The following is a 19,986-nucleotide window of genomic DNA, read 5'->3' as shown; positions in this document are numbered from 1 at the left end:
GGGATGCAAAAATGTTGCCCCCGTTTTCCCAAATAAAGTTACAGAAGTTCAGATTCTGCTCATTTTGCTATTTCAGTCAGTCTACTATTTTCTTTCATGTTCACTACTCAAAAAAAAAAAAAAAAAAATCCACAAAGATCAAAATGCCATGAAATAAACACAAAATCAGCAACTGGGCCCTTTGTTCTAATAGTGACTTTTTACCCTTTCAATCCATTTCCTCATTCTATTTTTTCATCCAAACTTTACTGATCTCAAATACAAATATAATAGACAAAGATCTGAGAACTTGTCTTGGAACTACAGAAAAAAAAAAAAATTAAAGTTCACCCTTGGACCATGTCCAGTTTTCTGCCATCACAAAACCCTTGCTCAATCTCTCTGAGTAGGAGGAGCAGATTACATAAACAAAGGAACAAGACTTTCCTTTTATCTACTTTTCAATCCGTTATGTCTAAGTACGTTTGTAGAACACTGTTTTGGTAGGCTTCTGGTGGTCATTTCAGTTACCTAAAAAACCAACTTCACAAATTTTTAATTTAGCATAATAACGTTATAAACATAGTATATTCCAAACCTAACTTATTTTAGGTCAGAAAAATAAAAATCTTTCTAATTATTTCCTCTGCCACCAGGATTTTCAAAGAGTACATTTATAATCATGAAAGAAAAAAAGTCTTGGAGGCAGAAAGAGATAGGAAGTTCTTCAAATAAATAATAACTGTGCTGTTTTGTAATTTCAAATATCATGTCTGATTAATAATACATAAAGTATTCAATTCCTACTTTTGAAATATAAAAAACAAGAAATTCAAGCATTGGTTGAAGTGTTTATTCTATGAGCAGGTATTGACCATAAAGCTTATCAGTTTACAATTAGTAAGGATTCTGCACCAAAGAGAGATTTTTACAAAATAATATGATAAGGCTAAGATCCAATCTACTGAAATTTATATGAGGGCAAAAATAGGAACTCACTTTTTCAGCTGTGGGAAAATTGGAGGAGGGAAGCAATTATTTCCTATGATAAATGAGCCATTTTTAGCAGAGAGATCAGAGAATCTTCCCACTTCATGTATTCAATTTGTGCATTTTCATTTTTTTTTTTTTTTTTTTTTTTTTTGCTCCAAGCTGTTTCTTTCATCTTACAAATACAAGAAAATTAGAATTGTATTAGTGAGGACATATGAAGAATTCAATCCCAAAAGAAGTTAACTACAATGATGCATTACTGTAGTACTTTGATACGAAATCAGTAAGATAGTGAGCTTGAAAAAGCGTCATATTGTTATCACTTAAAACTAAGACCATGTGGGGAGGAAAATGTATTTTAAATGACTAGCCAAAACCAGCACATGTCTTTGATGCAGTCTGATGTGAGTTGTGATGATAAACCTAATACCCAGGTTCTCTAGTGACCTGTGCTCCAAGAAACCACCGTGAGAGCCAAGAAGTAGAACCACTTTGTTATATCCTGCATTTATTTAAGCAAACCAAATGTGTAGAGATAGGAAATTAATGCATCATAATGTTTTACAAATACAGAAAGAGGACACGGAATATTTAGACCCTAAAGAGAGTGCATGTGAGAACATAGTTCCACCACCATCAGAGACCACCTGCAGGGACCCATGACCAACACATCCACTTATCATTCTCATTCTGACATCGTTCAAGTCGTTTCAGTAGATTTACTTTGAAACAAGAGATTTACTTTTAAACAAATACTGATGAGTACGGTAGGGTTTGTGAGTGACTACACTATACATAAGGGATGCTAGGCTTAATGTGTTATTTCAGTGCAGGAGAAATTATGTCTTATTACACATTTACTATGACATCCATTAAAATGTGAACTCATTTGCATAGGTTAGTCCTTTGGGCAGCACAATGTTTCTCTCATCCACCAAGGCTTAAAGATTCACAGTGTAGAGGAAAAAAACATAATTAAAGCCTTTCTACTAAAATATATTTTAATAGCTGGTGTTAACAATTTGCATAACAAAAGCCAAACTAAGTTAATAACATTGTATCATTCTATAAGCCCCTTCATTTGAAAATCATTGTTTCCTTCACAACCTTTATGCTTTCAAAGTTAGTACAGTCTCACAAATTAATCCACCACAACTCTACATATTTTGAAGCACTCAGGAGCCAAACTACACAATGATTAAATGTGCATTTATATCACAGACCAACAGTTCCACACATATCATGACTGTTACATACTTGGTGCTGCTTCCAAAATGCTCAGCAATTCATTGTATGGACTTAAAGGATGGGTCTGGGTGCTGTTTTCTCTTTTCTTACTAAAGCAAATCACTCTTAACAGCAACTGGATTACAGTTAAGTATATACGATGCAAACTGGATACCACATCTCCAACACAAAAAAGCAGATGGAATTCCCATGAATATACTGAAGTAATATGGACAACTGGGGAGAATATTTGCCAGGGATCCTTCCACATTGGTGGATTCCAGTAGTCTAAGCTTCATGGAATGATGACCACAAAAAAAATCATACAGGGTCTTGAATTTTTGATCATCAATAGTAGCTGAAAAGAGTCCTAAAGGGCATGGAATACTTCTGAAAGAGATTCTCATTTTAGCATCTTTAAGGTTGTTTACCTAGTTTCTTACTTTTGTTACCCAAAACCACCACAATCTAGCCACTTCCAGATTATCAGACGCAAACAGTTAAGGTAAAATCAGCTTATGAAGATCATCTTATGTAGTGAATTTGGTCTCATAATATAACTATTCTATCCTACAATAGGTATTTTAAATCCCCAAATTAACATTTATGACATCTTAACTATATATAAATCCACAAAGAACTTTTCAGAAATAGATAACAGCAGTCAGCATTTTATAAAGTTCTAAACCTTTAGAGGTAAAATACAATCAGCTACTCCCTTTAATATCTGTCAGGAGCATCCCACTTCCCCACCACAAAAATACCAGTCATATAATAAAATATTACTATAGAATAGACAGAAGCTTGCTTGCTTGTATTTTTTTTTCTAAGAACATAATGAATAAGCAAGGGCAATCAAAAAGGCACCTATATTTTTATATGTCTGAATTATGATTTTGGTAAAAACCATATCCACTTTCTATAGGAATGTGCTATTAAAGATCACACCCATTTTCTTTATCTTTTCATTAAAAATAGTCCATTGGAGATGGATGAACTTGAAAATGAGGTACGCCTCTTGAATTTCCACTGTCTCTTTTGGAAAAATCAACTTCCTAATTCCCTGAGTGTTGTAAGGCTCAACACTGAGAGGACCAGGAAAAAGGACTAGAGTAAAACTGGCAGAACCACATTTCATCATCTTCAAGCCATGTGGGTAGGAGCAAGAGAGGGGCTGGTCTAATCTCATCCATATTCATACAAGGTATTTAAGGAAACTGTGCTTACAAATTCCTGTGTGGTCTGTGGAGTCTGGGAGGCATGGTAAGATGCAGGGCCTCTGTGGAGGGCTGACAACCAGATAAATATTTCAAACTGGGCTAAGCTGCAGATGTGCCAACAATAACAAGAAGACATGAAGATTTCACTTTGCATTGGTTAGACAGCTTTCTAGAGAACAAGAATTAGTTTTGAAAAAAAAAAAACACAAAAACTCAACAACAAAAGCAATATATTCTCTCACTATCCTTTTCTCAGGAGAAATATGATCCATAAACAGCTTTCTTTTCAGAAGCTTTCAAAAGTGTATCAAACTATTTCTTGTGCTTTTGTCAGGCTTGAGGGCACATCAAATTTAGGAATTGGGTACACGCTCTCAATGCTTAGCATTTACACAGCCTTCTTTAACTGGATTTTTAAAAGGCTCATTTTGAATTCTCCCTTAGCTGGGTTACTTATGAGATATCCGTTGCTAAATTGAAGGTGGGCAGGAGGCACGCAGAAAGTGGAAAAGTTGTTCGACAATGTAGCTTTTGTAAAAAATGAAGCTGTAAAAGTAGCAATTTGGTATTATGCCTCTATGTTGCTTATATTCTGCTGAGATGTTTAATATCCTCGCAAGTGCTAGTAACAATGCCATTATCGAATTTTAATCTCAAGAGCATGCAATATCTTGTTCTGCCTCAGTCTTTATTGAAAATAACTGCCCTCGAGTTGAATTCTGATCAGATCTTAATTCCTAGAGTCCTGAAGCAGAAACATCTTGCTATGCAAACATTATATGCAGCTTAAAATTTTAGGACACCTATTCCCCATGTACTGACTTATACATTCAATGAATCTCGTTTTTAAATCAATGAGTGAGAAAAACATGAAACATCAAGCTATTACTTTATGGTAACTTTCCTGATGACAAGTATTATTTCAAGTTAGTTCTTTCGAACTTCCTAATACATGTGCTATTTACTAACAATTGTACCTGTTCTGCCTGTATTGTCTGAAAATTTAATCAGCCACTACTCTGGTTTTTTTTTTTTTTTTGTTTGTTTGTTTGTTTGTTTGTTTTAATGATAACCAAAAAAAAAAAAAAAAGAAGTCTGCCTGGGTGAAACGAAAAGACATACCTAAGCTAATTAAGTGGGCTCACTGCCCTTGGTTTTAATGCACAGATTTTTGCAAAATTATTGCAAGTTCAGTTTGTCTTTGTGCATTTCTATACAAGACATCAAAGCAGATACAGAGTTTAATCAGTTTAATCATGACTGGCCATTTAAATGACAGCAAAATCAGTTGAATTGGCTATCTGGTAATCTGCAAACCTCTTCTAAATACCTCAAATTATTTGCCTAATTTTTTTTCTCTTAAATTGTATGTCAATGTCATGTAGAAAGAGCTTTAGTGGAATAGAGCTTACTTTTCTCTTTTAACCTAATAAGGGGAAACAATAGATTTTTGAAAATATGTACTAACTCTTCAAAGGTGTTAATGAACCAGCTTTGGCCTTTAGACTAGTAAACATTCAAGAAGAGTTGTTTTGCAGGATGTTTTGTTAATTTCCTTTAATATATCAAACAATATATCCCCAATGCCCATATATTTTATATTTTTGTAACTTCATTTTTTTTCAGTTTCATCATAACTATAGAGTTAGATCCTACACAAATGCTACCCTGTTGCAAGTCACAATAAAGGACACAATCAGAAAAACACAGAATTGCCAACGGACATCAATCTCTTGGTGACTTGGACTGCAGGCTCCAGGAAAAATTCCAAGACCCACCTGTGAATCTAGCAAAAGCCTGAAAAGTCACCCAAAACATGTCAACAATGTCTTTTTCAGTAGACAAACTGTTTGGCTTGTACTGAAAAATCTCTGTATGATATTCCTATGAATGTGATTTAGAAAATAAAAATCAGACAGTGGAAAGTCTCTCTGATTAGCCAGTCTTAATGGCTAGAGTTCTATTCCAGAATTTGAAGACCATTTTACCAAAATAAGGAACCCGATCATTGATCGCTAGGTGGAGTTGGTAACCTTTGTTTGCTGGGGTTTTCCTAGTACACCCTATATACCATTTTTTCACTGGAATCTATTAATTTTCTTTGCTTTTAAGTCAACAGCAGCATTAAGTTAATGAAAGCTGTTCAATAAATACCTAAATCACTTATTTATTATATAATATACATCTATTTCCTAAGGTGTAAATCCTTCAAAACTACAGTGCAATACAGCAGGAAAATCTCAAGCAACTTCTCAAAATATGTTTTTCTGATGCGCTGGCAACTAGAGGGAAAGGTTTTTAGATATCGGCCGCACTGTTTGCTTTAACAGGAATGGGCAGGGCAGCTGCCTATGTTACAGAAACTTGAACCTACATGACATGCAACAGGGTAAACAGTACTAGGGAAATAATACAGATGACATTAAACTTTGCCCTTTACGGAGTAGCTGTGAAGTTATTTGGTCCTGACATTCTGTGGAACCAAGCAGTACTTGAGTCCACAGAATGTAAATGGGGAGTAAGTTATGCCTTGATACAAATGAGAAATAAACAGACCCCAGTCAGCCTTGGGATCCAGGAAATTTCCTGTTGGATCCCTAAGGCTACCAGTCAATAAAATTTTAAGCAGACTGTCATTCTGCCTCTGCTTACATTTAGTGTAGTAGGCAATGTCCAGCTGAACTAGAAATTGCCTAATGACTCAAAAGCTAAACAGTTCTTAAATTATTGGCTGTGTTACTGAGTTGAGAATTGGCTTCTGGTGATTCCAAAGTGACAGCTAAGAAGTTTCACACACTCGTTACAGTGAAGGGACAATCAACATCTCTAATAAAGTCTACAAAAATACATTTCCCAGAAGGGTTCAATAGCCAATCAAAGGAAACCACAAACACAATTAGCAGCACCAGGTCTCCAGACAGTAATGATTTTTGTTTATAGGAATTACTGATTATGCTGCTCTTGTCAGCCAAAATTTATTCCTCCTTCCTGGTACCTGTGTGTCTAATTGTCAAAGTAAGGAGACATTATTGTAAAATAATTGCCAAGTTGCTTAAAAGTATTTTCTATCTTTTAAAAAGATTAGGTTTAGGATACATCAGAATAAAGCTCAAAGGGCAAGGAGAAGTAACTAATTCACGAACTCGATGTAATTCGCTGGGAGCATGCCCGTTCTCCCAGTTCTCTGCACCGTGCCATACATCCAGCCGTCATCGATGGGCTGCACGTTGACAATGTAGTCGCCGTCTCGGAAGGAGACCTCATCCTCATCCTGGGCACTGTAATCGTACATGGCTCGGTAGGTCCTCTGAGGAGGCAAGAAGGAATGAGAACATGAGTGCCATAACCATGACAACCACAGACGCTCGTCACAGCAGACCCTCCCCCACATAGGGCAAGACCAGGAAAGATTTCAAGGATGTCTCTTTTTGGAAATCTGTAAACCAGCGTCTAACGTCTAATTGTGTTGATCTTCACTTTATCAGTCTAAGAAGAAAAAAAAAAACATTTATTTGAGGGTCAGAGCAGAGATTAAAAACAACAGAATAGCGAGAGTGAGAGAGGACATCAACGAAAGACAATCAGTGTAGTATCTAGCCTGTCAAAGGTGGACTATGAAACAATAAAGCTCACTTCCCCAACTTCAGATGATCCTAGAAACTAGATTATGAAGCGTCTCCCTTGTTCCATAGTCTCCAGATGACAAAACCCACCAAAGTGGCAGACAGGCCCAAATCTCACTGCCTCTCTGCTACGGGTCCCTCCTAACAGAGTCAATGAATTTTCCATAAAGAGGTACTAAGAATTTTTGTTTCCCCTTAAAAAAAAATGTGAAACAAATTTCAAAAGAACACTATATGCTCCCTTTAAAGTTTTTGTATCACAGTGACAAAAATTTAGTGTAAATGTGCTCTGAATATTGAGCCACATGTAACTAAATCCTCATTATAGTGAGGAATTTTGAGTCTTCCTGCATTAGTTTTTGTTTAAGGATAAGAGTTTAACTAATATTAACCATCAGAAAATCTCAAAACAACATTCATGGGCTGAGGAAACCGGCTAGGACAGAGAAGCTTGTAGCAATTATCTTACAGCTTAGAAAAATGGCCTGTTTCTAAGTGGGCTACAAAGGCAAGAGATTGTGATAGGGCTGGGAAAGCCATCTCAGTCCGAGATGCCAAGCATGACTTGATGACCTCAAGCACTGCTTCCAAACTTGACATTGAATTAATCAATCAAGATTTCAAGACTTCCAACAGGGGAATCTGAAGATTGATTTTTTTCTCCTCCATAAATATATATTTTAATTGACACATAGTAATTGTGCAAATTTATGGGCTACAGTGCAGTGTTATGCCACCTGCAATTCCCCTCAGTGCTTGACAAGGATTCCACTGAGTAAAAAAGATGTTTGCAAAGTCTCATCTCATTGGGAATTTGGGTTGTGGGCTTTCCTTCCTTGCTTGCTTAATATTTGTAGGTTTACTATTAATGTTTTATGTGTTTTCCCTGAAAATTGGGGTCTTAACAGAACCAGGGTTAGAACATAAAAATCAGACTTCTTATGGAAGAGTGATTTCAGATTTACTCATTTGCTATGAAACTCTGAGTAACCAAGATTGCTAAGAGAAAATACAAAAACAGATTCTAGTTGCTGATCCCCTGTTGACTACTCTCAGATGACCTGAAACACGTAGGCAAATAATTCCAACCCCATCAGGAAGGAATAACAGGAACAGAAGAAATAAAGTGTTCCTCAATGTTAAGTTCACACAGTATAAGATGACATCATGTATTTGTTAGCTTAAAATGTCTAGCATTTATTAACTACGGCAGTAGTCACACTACTGACATTTATTCAACCCTACTGAACTTGCTTTAACCTTTATGATCAGTTAAATATTAATATGTCTTACTGTTTAGTTATAGGTTATCACAAGAAAACAATTACTAGAATAATTAGAATATTTCATTGTCTAGTCTAGTAATGATCATACAAAATATTTTTGTTTTTCTCCTTGTGACTTTTTCCTGTTCCGAAAAAACATGTGTAACTGTCAACCTTTTAATGTATAAAAAGCTGGCTGGGAAAAATAAAATTTAGAACATAGCATCCATTCCTTGAGTTTGTGTTGCTTTGTTCTCCACCTCACCAACACCTATTCCATCACCTGTGACCACTATGACCCCTGCTAGGGCTGGACCCCAGCAGTGCAGCATTTTGAAGCATGTCTACAATGTGTAATGATCACATCAGGGTAACTGGCAGATCTATCACTCCAGACATTAATCATTTCTTTGCATTGGGAACATTCAAAATCCTATTAGCAATTTCAGCAGCATCCTATGGGCTCCATGGCCATTTTGATGATCAAGTTTAACTCATTAATATGACCACTAAATAGCAAATCTTTTTAGTCCTAAATGAAGATTATAATTGACTAATACCAATGAGGATCACATTAAGATGTCTCACTAGTAGATTCCCTTTATGTTTTATTATTTCATACAATTCCTGCTAATGCCTTCCTTTCTGAAAGCTTTACCTCTAAGTTTTTGGCTTTCCTTTGAAAAAGCTGGATAAATGGCAACGCATCACCATTTATCTGTATATTTCAATGCTCCATAAGCATTTCAAATGTATTCCACATGCATTTGCATTTTTGAGGTGCAATGGGAAGACCAGGTGGGAACAGGTTAAACTGACACTTACTAGATTTGGTGAGTGCTGCATAGACCTCATGGACGACACACTGGTCTGGTGCATGTACCCGTAGCCTTGGGAATGGCTTTGCTGGTAAGCTCCAGGGAGAACAGGCGCTGCATACGAAAGGCACACACAGATTCCTTAGAGTTAGCCTCAAAATACCTCTCCCCGACAAACCCTCAAAGAGACTTCATGCTATGCTAGAAGCTTCAGAAAACAGATGCTATTGGCAGTGTCATGTGAAATGTGAGTAGCAGTATTATAAGCAATCTCTAGATTAGTCCAAATCTCAGTAATTAAGGACTTTTTTAAAAAAATTAGTTTAGCATGCAGTGAATTATACTTAAAATATTTTATTACTCTATTGTATACACTATTTCAAAATGATGTAAAGGCAAAACAAAAATTTCCCATAATCCCTTCACAAAATCATGTTTTTATTTGTCCATTTCGTTCTTTTAGGCATTTTCCAAACTAAAAATAAGAATGTTAAAGGGATTTAATTGGCTTGCCGAACCAATGACAGAATACTCATATTTTCAGAGTGATTCTCTGTAATGGATACTTTTGATATTGAGATATACTGCCGAATGCTACCTTAACAAACATGGTAAGCATAACACGTTTAGTAATGTATACTGTTCAGGAGTTAATACAAAGTTTATGCCCTTTAAAGAAAACTTTATATAGAATACATGAATTCTCCTTTTTAACTGTAAGTCAAGACTAAATAAGTCAGTTGAGTATTTTTTACTAAAGCTTGAGGAACTAGACCACTTAAAGAATTTCATAAGCATCATCCTTTTATGTTTTAAAAAAACAAACTATCTTCCAGGCATGATGGTGAATATCTGTAATCTCAGCAAATTGGGACTCTGAGGGAGGAGAATCGAAAGTTCAATGTCACTCTGAGCAATTTAGCAAGATCCTAAGCAACTTAGTGAGACCCTGTCTCAAAATAAAAACTAATTAGTCTGGGGATGTGACTCAGTGGTTGAGCACCCCTGGGTTCAATCCCCAGTACCAAAAAAATGATCAAATGCTATTCACTCAGTTTGGGCTGTCCTCACCACCAATTATGATGCTCAAAACATAGTTTCATTTACTGTTTTGAAGAACTCTGATTTCAAGAGAAACCAACACAGAAGTTAGATAAAATTTCAGCAAAATCAAAAGATACAAAACATGCACTTCTCTGTATATTTAAATATTTGTAACAAGAAAACAGCTATGAATGAAGGTATTTTAGTAGCATACCCTTTATTTTGTTTTGAATAATTATATATTACACTAATAAAGATCATACTATACATGTGCTATTAAATCCCTGATAGTTTGCCACTTTTATTTAATCAGGTTGAGTATATACAGTAATGGTAATGGGTTGATTTACTCAGGACAGGTTTTATAATAAAAGAAATAAGCAGATAAAATTTTGGATGTTATAACTATTTTTTTACAAATTCATTCTAATGATACACAAGATCATTGATACTTTAAAGGAGTTTAGGGATCAGAAAATTACAAAACCTTGCTGTGTTCTCCAGATGACAATATTAAATGGGGGTTCTTTTAATAGTTCTTGAGTGAATTTATACTACAAATTTTATTTAACATCCAAATATGGAATCTAAGAGAGATTGCCAAGATCTTTACTTGGAGTACACTGTAAAGTTATTAAAATATCATTAAATATCAAATACTTGAGAAAACAGTACTCTTAAAGATTATCAATGCAACTTAAATATTTAATATGAAGGAATGTTAAGGATATTGTCAAAATTCACTCACGAAGAAAAATTAAGAAATTTCCATAAATAGCTAGGTCCCCTTACATAGCTTGGTAAAAGGGTCTTTTCTGTGCACTGAAAGTTGGCAGCATTGACCTTCAACTCTCGGCAAATACTTACTAGCTAGTGTGCAGACAGCTTCTGCGTTGTCTGCCATATAGTAAGTATCCATTATGGTTAATAATTATGACTGTCCACCGTGTTCAAGGCATGCCAGGCATAAGAGAAGTGACAAAAGACAACTGTCCTGGAACCATGATAGTCCTGGGCAGCTGGCCCTTTACCCAATTAAGCAAATGGCTCTGGATACTTAGGACTTTTTCAATGACATGCACAAATCAGTTATTTCAACCATAAACCATGGTCCTGCAGTTGTGAACTTGTTTTTAATCATTTAAACTAATCATTTCTTCATTCATTATTACTTGACTCTATAAATTCTAAAGATTAAATATAATAGGTTCTGTTCATTTACTTAAAAAATTAAATTCCAATCCATTGTTATACTAATCAACTAAGAACTTAATTTTTTTTTCTTTTTAGTACAGAGTAAAGTATAAATTGTCTTAAAATATTTGGCAGGAAAAAAACTTTCAGGAAAGGAGACTGAAAAGAATATGCTAACTCAGAATCTGTAATAGATTTATTTTCACAGTTAATATATCACAATCCCAGTTTTGTGTCTGTGAGAATGCTTTATTCTTGAATTGTATTCTCTAATTTTGGCTTTCAAAACTCTGTGCATATTGGATGGCCCAAATCTGCCCTTCAAAGGGAAGCAGTAGCTACTGTCGCTGAAGACTGTAAAGCAAGTAATGGTTAGCTCTCAACAGGTGTGATTGGAGAAAGCCATGGAGAGAATTTAGATGAAACACTGCAGGGTAACTTTTATCCATCTAGCCCTTCTGGTTTCTCTTCATGCTTTTATTGATTATTCTTATTTCTCCCTGGCTGAATTACTTAACAAAAAGTTCCTTTGGGGTTATGAAACCTTGTTATCTACCTTATACCTGGTGCAATAAGAATTTTTAGGAGACTCCCATTAGGAGCTGTGAAAAACATAACTGAGAGCCTAGAGGGATCAACTTAGTAAAAACAAATGTCAATTCAAAAAGAGGCAAAGCACTGCTTCTCTGTAGTTATGCCCCACGGATGCTTTTTTGGAAACAGATAAAATAAGCAAAAGGAAATATGAAGTGATGGCTTCAGAAACCCAGTTTATTAAGAATTCAGTTGAAAGATAGTCATTCCACATACGGGATTTCTCCCACGAAATGTAGAAGGCAAACTATTTTTCAAAAGCAAGACATCAGGCTAATTTTGCCACAAACAAGGACATTCTGTAAAAGAGAAAAACACATGGTGCCCTTTCATTAAACTGGTGGTCAGATTTCTTTAGCACTGGTACTGAACAATAAAGGTGCCATGCTATTCCAACCCAACGGAACAAGTTTGAGGGTTTTATTTTCACAACATCAAAGCCACAAACCAAAAGCTTTTGTTAACCTAAGACAACAACAAAGCTCAGAAGTTTGACTCAATTTTCATTTCACACTGGTGAGATCATTGACCAAAGATTTAGAAGCTGACTAAAGCACCCGGTATTTCAGGCAGTCTTTGGGATGTCCTTCTATTCTTATGAAACCAAAATGTCTCCTTCTACTGCACAGTAAAGTTCTTCCACAGTCAACACATACATACATATATATTTATGTATATGGATATACATATATATTTATGTATTTATTACATATATATGCATACACACACACACACACACACACACACAGTTTTTGGTTTTTGTTTTGTTGTGCAGTGCTGAGGAGTGAAGCCAAGGCATCCACCACTGAGCTACATCCCCAACCTCCAATATTTTCTTTTAAATGTTTATTTTTAAAATGGAAGGAGATAAAAACTAAAATAAAGAAGTGGGTAGATATGAAGATCATAAAACAGAAGGTAAGAACGAAGGAAGAAGACATTTTTAAGAGGCTTAAGACATCCTCCATTTATGTACGATCTATCAAAATGTATAAATGTATTCTACTGTCATGTACAACAAATTAGAACAAATTTAAAAATTTTATTAAAAAGATACCTGAGACTGAAAAAAGGAGAAGACACATGCAAATTTACAGAGATTAAAGTCAGTGGGTCAAGTACATGAACCCATAATAATAGTTACCCCAAAAAAGTTACCCCAAAAGAGGTCCAATTGGGGGGACATGCCCACAGTTGGTAAAGGAAGAGAGTGAAGTGTCCTTTTGTGTGTATGGTGCTTGGATACTGCTCTTAAATTATCACAACAACTATCCAAAATAGGTATTGCTTCCACTTGACATAATAATAGAAAAATATGTTTAGAAATTAAGCAGGGTGGCAACAGAGCAATTATTCTTGCTAGGGAAGGCACAGTCTCAAGTCATTAAAGACAAGGTGGAGGTCTTGAAGGCCCCCAATGACTACAGAATTTGGTACCTGGTTAAAGTCAAATTGTCAAAAAAAATTTTTAAAGACTTTATTGACTATAAATATAACATGGATTGAGAAAATAATTTGGGGGGTTTTCTCCCACACTTACTTTATTTTTAAAATCCAGAATCAGGAGAAAAGCACTCTTGAAAATTTTTCCAATAAAGGATACAGGATACAATGAAATTATTGCCATTATTTTCTAACACTTCAGTTTTATCACCTAATGCATGTCATAGAAATTAATGGCATTCTGATATCTTGTTTTGTTTTTAGGACAGGAATCTTTATTTAGACAATGGAAGAGGGATTGCCAAAAGAGAAAGAATAAAGATGCTGCTCATTTGAAAGTGAATATTAAATAATAAGAAAGATTCTAATTAGATCCCATCTAGTTCATGAGCAAGGTGGTTGAGCTAATTGATAATAAAACAGTTCCACGATGTGGACCTTTTCACTGAAATATCTTTTAAACATGTCATTTAGTTTCATGTCAGAGCTTCAAATCCTCAGGGCACGTGAGACTCCCCCACTAGCCACAAATGGGCATTCAAACCAGGAAGTTTATCCCCAATTCAACAAGATGCTATTTCTTAGTCTGTAAGAGTTCTTAACACTAAAGAAAATTCTTCTTTGTTTGAAGAAAACAAAAACAAAGCCAGATTACTTCTAGGTGTTAGTTTGTTGGTTTTTAATAAGTAATGAATAGATCCCTGCCTAAGAAGCAGGTTTACTGCATGATAAACCAGGAATTAATAGCCTTTAACATAAAAATGACATAGTCCACAAGTGAGTTTAAACCATCGAGTTTAAAGGCACACCTGCTCATCATCATGATACAAACTGATTGCTCAATCTTTGGAAATACGTAAAAAATAAAATTCATTATGATTTCATATATTAAATTTTCAGTCCCAGCAGGGTCTATGAACCATGTGAAGGAATTGTGGGAAGACACCTGGATTGAAAGGAAGTTCTTTATTGAGAAATAGGAAGGTTAATATGACCACTTCTGGTAAGACCAGTGCCACAAGGTCCTGAGGAATGTGGACCCCGCTCCCTAGGGGCTGACCCGAGTAGGAGCTGCTCATCATTAGGAAAGAGGGATGTGAAGACAAAAAATGTCTCTGCAAAATTAACACTTTTCTCTCAAGCTGATGCTAGGTTCTTGACAATTTCCTCCCTCTACACTGCACTACTCTATTATCTTTGTGTTAATTTTCTACTCTTCACTAAATTTCATTACTATAAGTAATGTAGAATACTTATACTAATATAGAACATTACTATTTTACAACTATTATAAACTATTTTAAACTAATAAATCCTTTCAAGATTGCAAATCTTTTTTATTGTGGTAAAATATACATATCATAAAATTTTCCATCTTAACCATTTTTAAGTGCACAGTTCTTTGGCATGAAGTACACTCACATCATTGTACAACCTCCAGTCTCTTGAGAAAATAGAATTTATATAAGAATAATGAAGCACCTAGGTGCATAGCCCTCTGCAAGTTAATGAGGGAAAGATGTAAGATTCTGCTTCCCCAAGAACACAAAATATGCAAACAATAAAAGTTACATAATATAAATTAAATGCTTACAATTAAGGGGATCAACTCTGTTTCCTCAGGACCCACCCAGTTTTAGCACTGAAAGTTGGGCTTCCCACAAACACCCTTAGTCTCAGGCAATTTGGGACACTCAATTCCCCTGATTAGAATGTGCCAGACCCTGTGTTTAGTATGTCACCTGTATAAGATGGTGTGACTATCACCATGATCTTCATTTTTCAGAAACAGTATATGAAGATTAATGACATTAAGTAACCAGGTCAAATCAGAGCTGGCTGGGAACCAGTTTTCAGTGTCAACAGTCTGAGTCCAGAACCCAAACTCTTGACTATATTACACCAAAATGTTGTTGGAAGACATGACAAGACTGTGTAAGATCGATTTCCAAGTAACTACTGTGAATTAGGAAGTGCAAGAGCACTGTAGTCTGGAGAGCAGACAAGCTTCCAGGAGGGACTGAGGACATGATCTGAAGTCTGAAGACAGAGCAGTCCACCCTGCCTGCTGGGGGCTGGCAGGAGTGGGAGGGAGGAAAAGACAGACAGCATGAAGTTTGTGCAGCCAGTCAAGCTTGTTAGGTTCACAGAGGTTGCTCTATTTGTCACTGGCTTGTGTTGGCGGTGGGGGTTCAGCTTTGGGTAATAAACCCAATAAGCAGCTGATGCATATGTGACTGCTCAAATGAGCCAGAACTTCTCTAGAAGAAACCTTGGTAGCAATCATTCTTTCGCTTCTGGAAAAGGATACTCAGATCACATGAAACAGTATAACTTCTGAAGCAAGCGACTATCGATTTCTTTTTAAGTCATTTTGGATTCTCCAAAGTCTAAGAGAGAGCGGGAGAAGCATGTGGAGAGGGAAAGAGAGATTGATTTTGTTTCTTCTTCTCACTGTCCCACTTGTTCAGGGTCATTATCAGTCACTCACCTTACCCTGCAGGAATAATTTCAAGTTTATGTCCAATATCCCAGCTCCTAATGCAACTTGGACTACATTCCAGCTAAGCAATGACTACCCCCATTATGAGGACACTCAACAGTCTTGACAATCATTTTGTACCATGCCCAACAATGTCCCCCACCCCCAGCACAGCATTGGCATTACTACCATAGACACATTAAGGAGTAAGCTGGAAATACATTTAAATACAAGATATGATTTAACTATTTTCCTCCTTAAATTTCAATAACCAGGTTTATAACATTGCTTCAAGTATAAATTGAATAATTAAAGATTCTTTATCATCTTTCAAATGCAAAAGGAAATATACCTACCTTGTAGTTTTCTAACTATACCTACATATGACATTTCAGCATCTCATTTATATATTTGGCTTAGTTGTCTAAGTACTTCTAAAATATTGTTTTGGGGACTCTGCAGTTCCTAAGTACTGAAAAAACACAAAATTAGTTACATTTTAAATTATTTGCCAGTTAAAGTTGATTATTCCCACAAGCCCAGAAAAGCAGTACATTGTGATTTCAAAGCTAACTGGTTTTTCTCTAGAAAAAAATAAGTCTGTGAATATTCTCTGGCAGAACTGAACTAAGACATAATATGGTCTAAGCAGGACTAGATAGCTTCCGGTTTAAGAATGCCTACTATTTTGCTTCAGAATAATCTAGCCAAATTACTCCTGCATTTGGATTTGAATTTCAACTTGCATTCCTTTTCTTCCTCTGCATTTTTTCTTATTTTAATTAAGCTAGAATAAACTCCCTGACTTATAACTCTAATTCAAACCACAAATAGAAGTAGGATCATTGCTGAAAAAAAAAAAAAGAACTCATTTCTGTTCCAAATTTAAGGTCCTGAATGATAGTTCCATGGCACACAAACACTATGGCGTGTATCTGTGTATACACACATGTGCACTGTCCCCAAAGAATAAGAAACAAAGAACGCAGGGTGTGGACATGGCTTCTCTTCCTCCAAATCGGCTCAGCTTCACAGGAAACATTTCCTTCTGCTTTACTGCTCGCTACTGGAAGAGCCAATTGCCTCTTCCTCACAGGCACGCTGGCCCCTGTGAACCTTGGTCAATCAATGGAAGACAGACATGCGTCTTTCAACAAATGCTGCTCATTGCCACCTGACCCCTTTCCCAGCCTCACCCAGAAAGGGAAACTTACAACCTTTCTTTCATTTCATTTCAATGGAGAGTGAAAATATGAGTTTCTCTAAGGCTTCAAATTCAAGCAGAAACCTGAAAGTTTTCCCGAGGGAGCAACAGAAGTAAATTTTTCTAATAATGTATAATGTGTACTTTCTATGGGCTCTGTGTACTGGTTAGATGGTTAGATTGGATCATGCAGTGGTCTACTAGTTGGGTTTCATATTATAAAGGAACAGTAATTCATTTTCTTATTGATAATTAGTTTATCAATCAACTCTTCAAATCTTCCTAAACACAAATGAGGATATTAAAACATTACTTTTTGGACAGATAAGAACAAACTTCTCAAATTTGGTTTGAAAATAATACTCAAATATGGTTGGGAAGTAGCAGAACTGAGAGTCTCTGCTTGAATGCATTTTTTTTCAAAAAGTTCCTTTAGGAAAAAGTTGGATATCTTGGGGGAGAGAGGAGTGGTGGAGGGGTCACCAAATAGGAATGATAATTAAAGTAGTGTCTAAAGTAGAAATATTAGCAAATTTATTTTGAATGAAGATGAATACTTCTAAATCAGAAGTGTGTTTTCCTTTTTTAAAAAATGAATTTGATTGGTACATTTGAGGTTTAAAAAATGATGCTATAGGATATAGATAGATAGTAAAATAGTTACTGTAATAAAGATTAACATATCTATCACCTCACATAGTTACTTTGTGTGTTTATGACAAAACCAGCTAAAATCTACTTAACAAAAATCCCTGATAAGGTACACTTATATTAACTGTAGTCCTGCTATTGTTTATTAGATGTCTAGACTTCTGCATATCTGCTATTCAATACCCTCTGACCATCATCTCTCCATCCCTCCTCCCCCACCACCGCCCAAGGCAACCCCTGTTATATTCTCTATTTCTGTTTATTTGAACTCTTTTAAAAATATTTTTCCACATGTAAATTTTCTTCAATATTTCTTTTCTGTGTCTGGCTTATTTCACTTAGAGTAATATCCTCCAATTCATCTATGTTGTGGCAATGTCAGGATTTTCATTTTTTAAGGCTGAATAATATTCCCTTGCATATGGATAGGCTACATGTTCTTTATTCATCCATTACATTTGACTTTTAGGTTGTCTCTATATCTTAGTGATTTGGAATGATGCTATTATTCATGGGAATTCAGACAGCTTTACAAGGTAGTGATTTCATCTCCTTTGTGTATATACCCAGAGGAGGAATTGCTGGGTCATATAGTGACTCTTTTTTTTAGTTTCTTAGCAACCTCCATATTGTTTTCCATAATGAGTGTAACAGAGAGTCAGAGTTTCCTTTTCCAGGAGTATATTTTCTAGGAGACTGTTCTGGTTATCTAATTTTAAAGTGATGCTTATGATTAAAAACCAAAAACCCTGAACCAGTGGCAAAATGTCATCTATGAATCATAAAACCTGGATGAGAAGAGAAAACAAACAAGAAAATTAATACAAATACTAGGCAAGTGATTGTGACTGCAGATACTCTTCATACTAAGAGAGACTTGGAAATAATGCTAGTTGGATACATATCCATCATTTTCAAAATATATTGTGTATATGTGTTGTATAATCCAGTTGCTAATCACAGAACAGAAATTAGAGCAATAGAAAGAAGACAGAAAGATTATGTTCCAATAGTTTTATCCTGGGGGAGGCAGACAATATATGAATTAATGAACACTAATAAAATGGTGGATGGTAAAAAGAGTTAAGGAGAAAAATAAAGCCAGGAATAGGGAGTTATGGGCATGAGCGGGATGAGTGGTGAAGTGTCTTCATGATCACTTGGCATCTAACCAGAGAAGTGGGGGAAGGGAGCAAGGGGAATGGGGGTTCCACCAAAGGGACCAGTGTTTGCAAAGGCTCAGGTTGAGAGGACTGCTCTCATGCTGCAGTGCCAGCAGAGCTGTACAGCGGGAGTCAGGAGGCCGACGGAAGATAAAATCAGAGACAGGACCAAGGGCCAGATCATGCAATGCCCTGTAGAGTTAAAATTTGGGATTAAGTCTAGAGTGATTAGAATGTGTTGAACAAGGTTATAAGGAGATCAGGGGTAGATTTTTCAAGGATCATCTTGCCAGCAGGGTAAGGTCAGCTCAATGAACGTAAGAACAGAATCACCAAGACCAGGAACATATTTTACAATCACATTGAAACAGGGTGGTGATTCTCTCAGGGTGCAATGGAAGTGGTGATAGGTGACCAGACTGGGAATATATACATTTTGAAGACAGAGCCATCAGTTTTATAGATAGATAAGATGTGAGGTTTGAGAGGACTCAGCTTACCTACCAGTCCACATGACTGGTCAACTACAGAGCCTGTACATCTCCTGCAGGAGGAATTCCAAGGAAATTACCCTGGGGTTACATGCAATTGAATTTTGTCTCTGCAAAGGTTGAGCTCAGCCCTGCCCACACTCTGGTTCTGGGCTCTTCTTCAGCTCAGGGGAAGACACATGCAGGCCCCTCGGCTCCAGAGGCATCAAGCCACACCAAGTCCGTAACGTGGTACACTCTCTCCCATGCCGCTTTTCTGCCTGAAACATTCCTTATCCTCTTCTCTACTTGGCTAATTCTAATCCTGTGCAATACTCCACCATGACACCTTCCTGAGCACAGTGATGTTCTCCATCTGTTTCACCTACCAGAATATGTGGAACTCTTTGAAAACGAAATCTGTTTTTTTTTTTTTTTTTTTTTTGTACATGGGTTCCCAGCATATCACAATATGGGAGAGAATAAATATTTGTCAAATGAGCAAATGGAATGGTGGGTACCACGAAAACATGAGGGCAGCTGGCTATGTAATGAGCTCACTACCCTCTTGGCACCATTTGGAGGATAGGCTGAGTTCCAGAATGTTCTGAAGCAT

General features: G+C 36.1%; 1 protein-coding gene across 9 annotated transcripts in view; it reads right to left on the bottom strand.

Annotated features, from left to right (window-relative positions):
• Window positions 1–1,078: 1,078 nt before the first annotated feature.
• Window positions 1,079–19,986, bottom strand: part of NEBL (nebulette) — a 127,433-nt gene continuing 108,525 nt past the window's right edge. For all 9 annotated transcript variants that reach the window (XM_079106313.1, XM_079106320.1, XM_079106314.1 and 6 more), the window contains 2 exons: window positions 9,133–9,239; window positions 1,079–6,726 (listed from right to left, as the gene is read on the bottom strand). In XM_079106313.1, coding sequence (XP_078962439.1) covers window positions 6,550–6,726; window positions 9,133–9,239 — 284 coding nt within the window. In that variant the 3' untranslated portion in view covers window positions 1,079–6,549. The remainder of the gene's footprint in view (window positions 6,727–9,132; window positions 9,240–19,986) is intronic.

This window comes from Sciurus vulgaris, assembly GCF_902686455.1.
Source record: "Sciurus vulgaris genome assembly, chromosome: 12".
Lineage (NCBI taxonomy): Eukaryota > Metazoa > Chordata > Mammalia > Rodentia > Sciuridae > Sciurus > Sciurus vulgaris.
The sequence above is the reverse complement of the archived record's forward strand: the minus strand, read 5'-3'. Positions and strand labels throughout refer to the sequence as shown.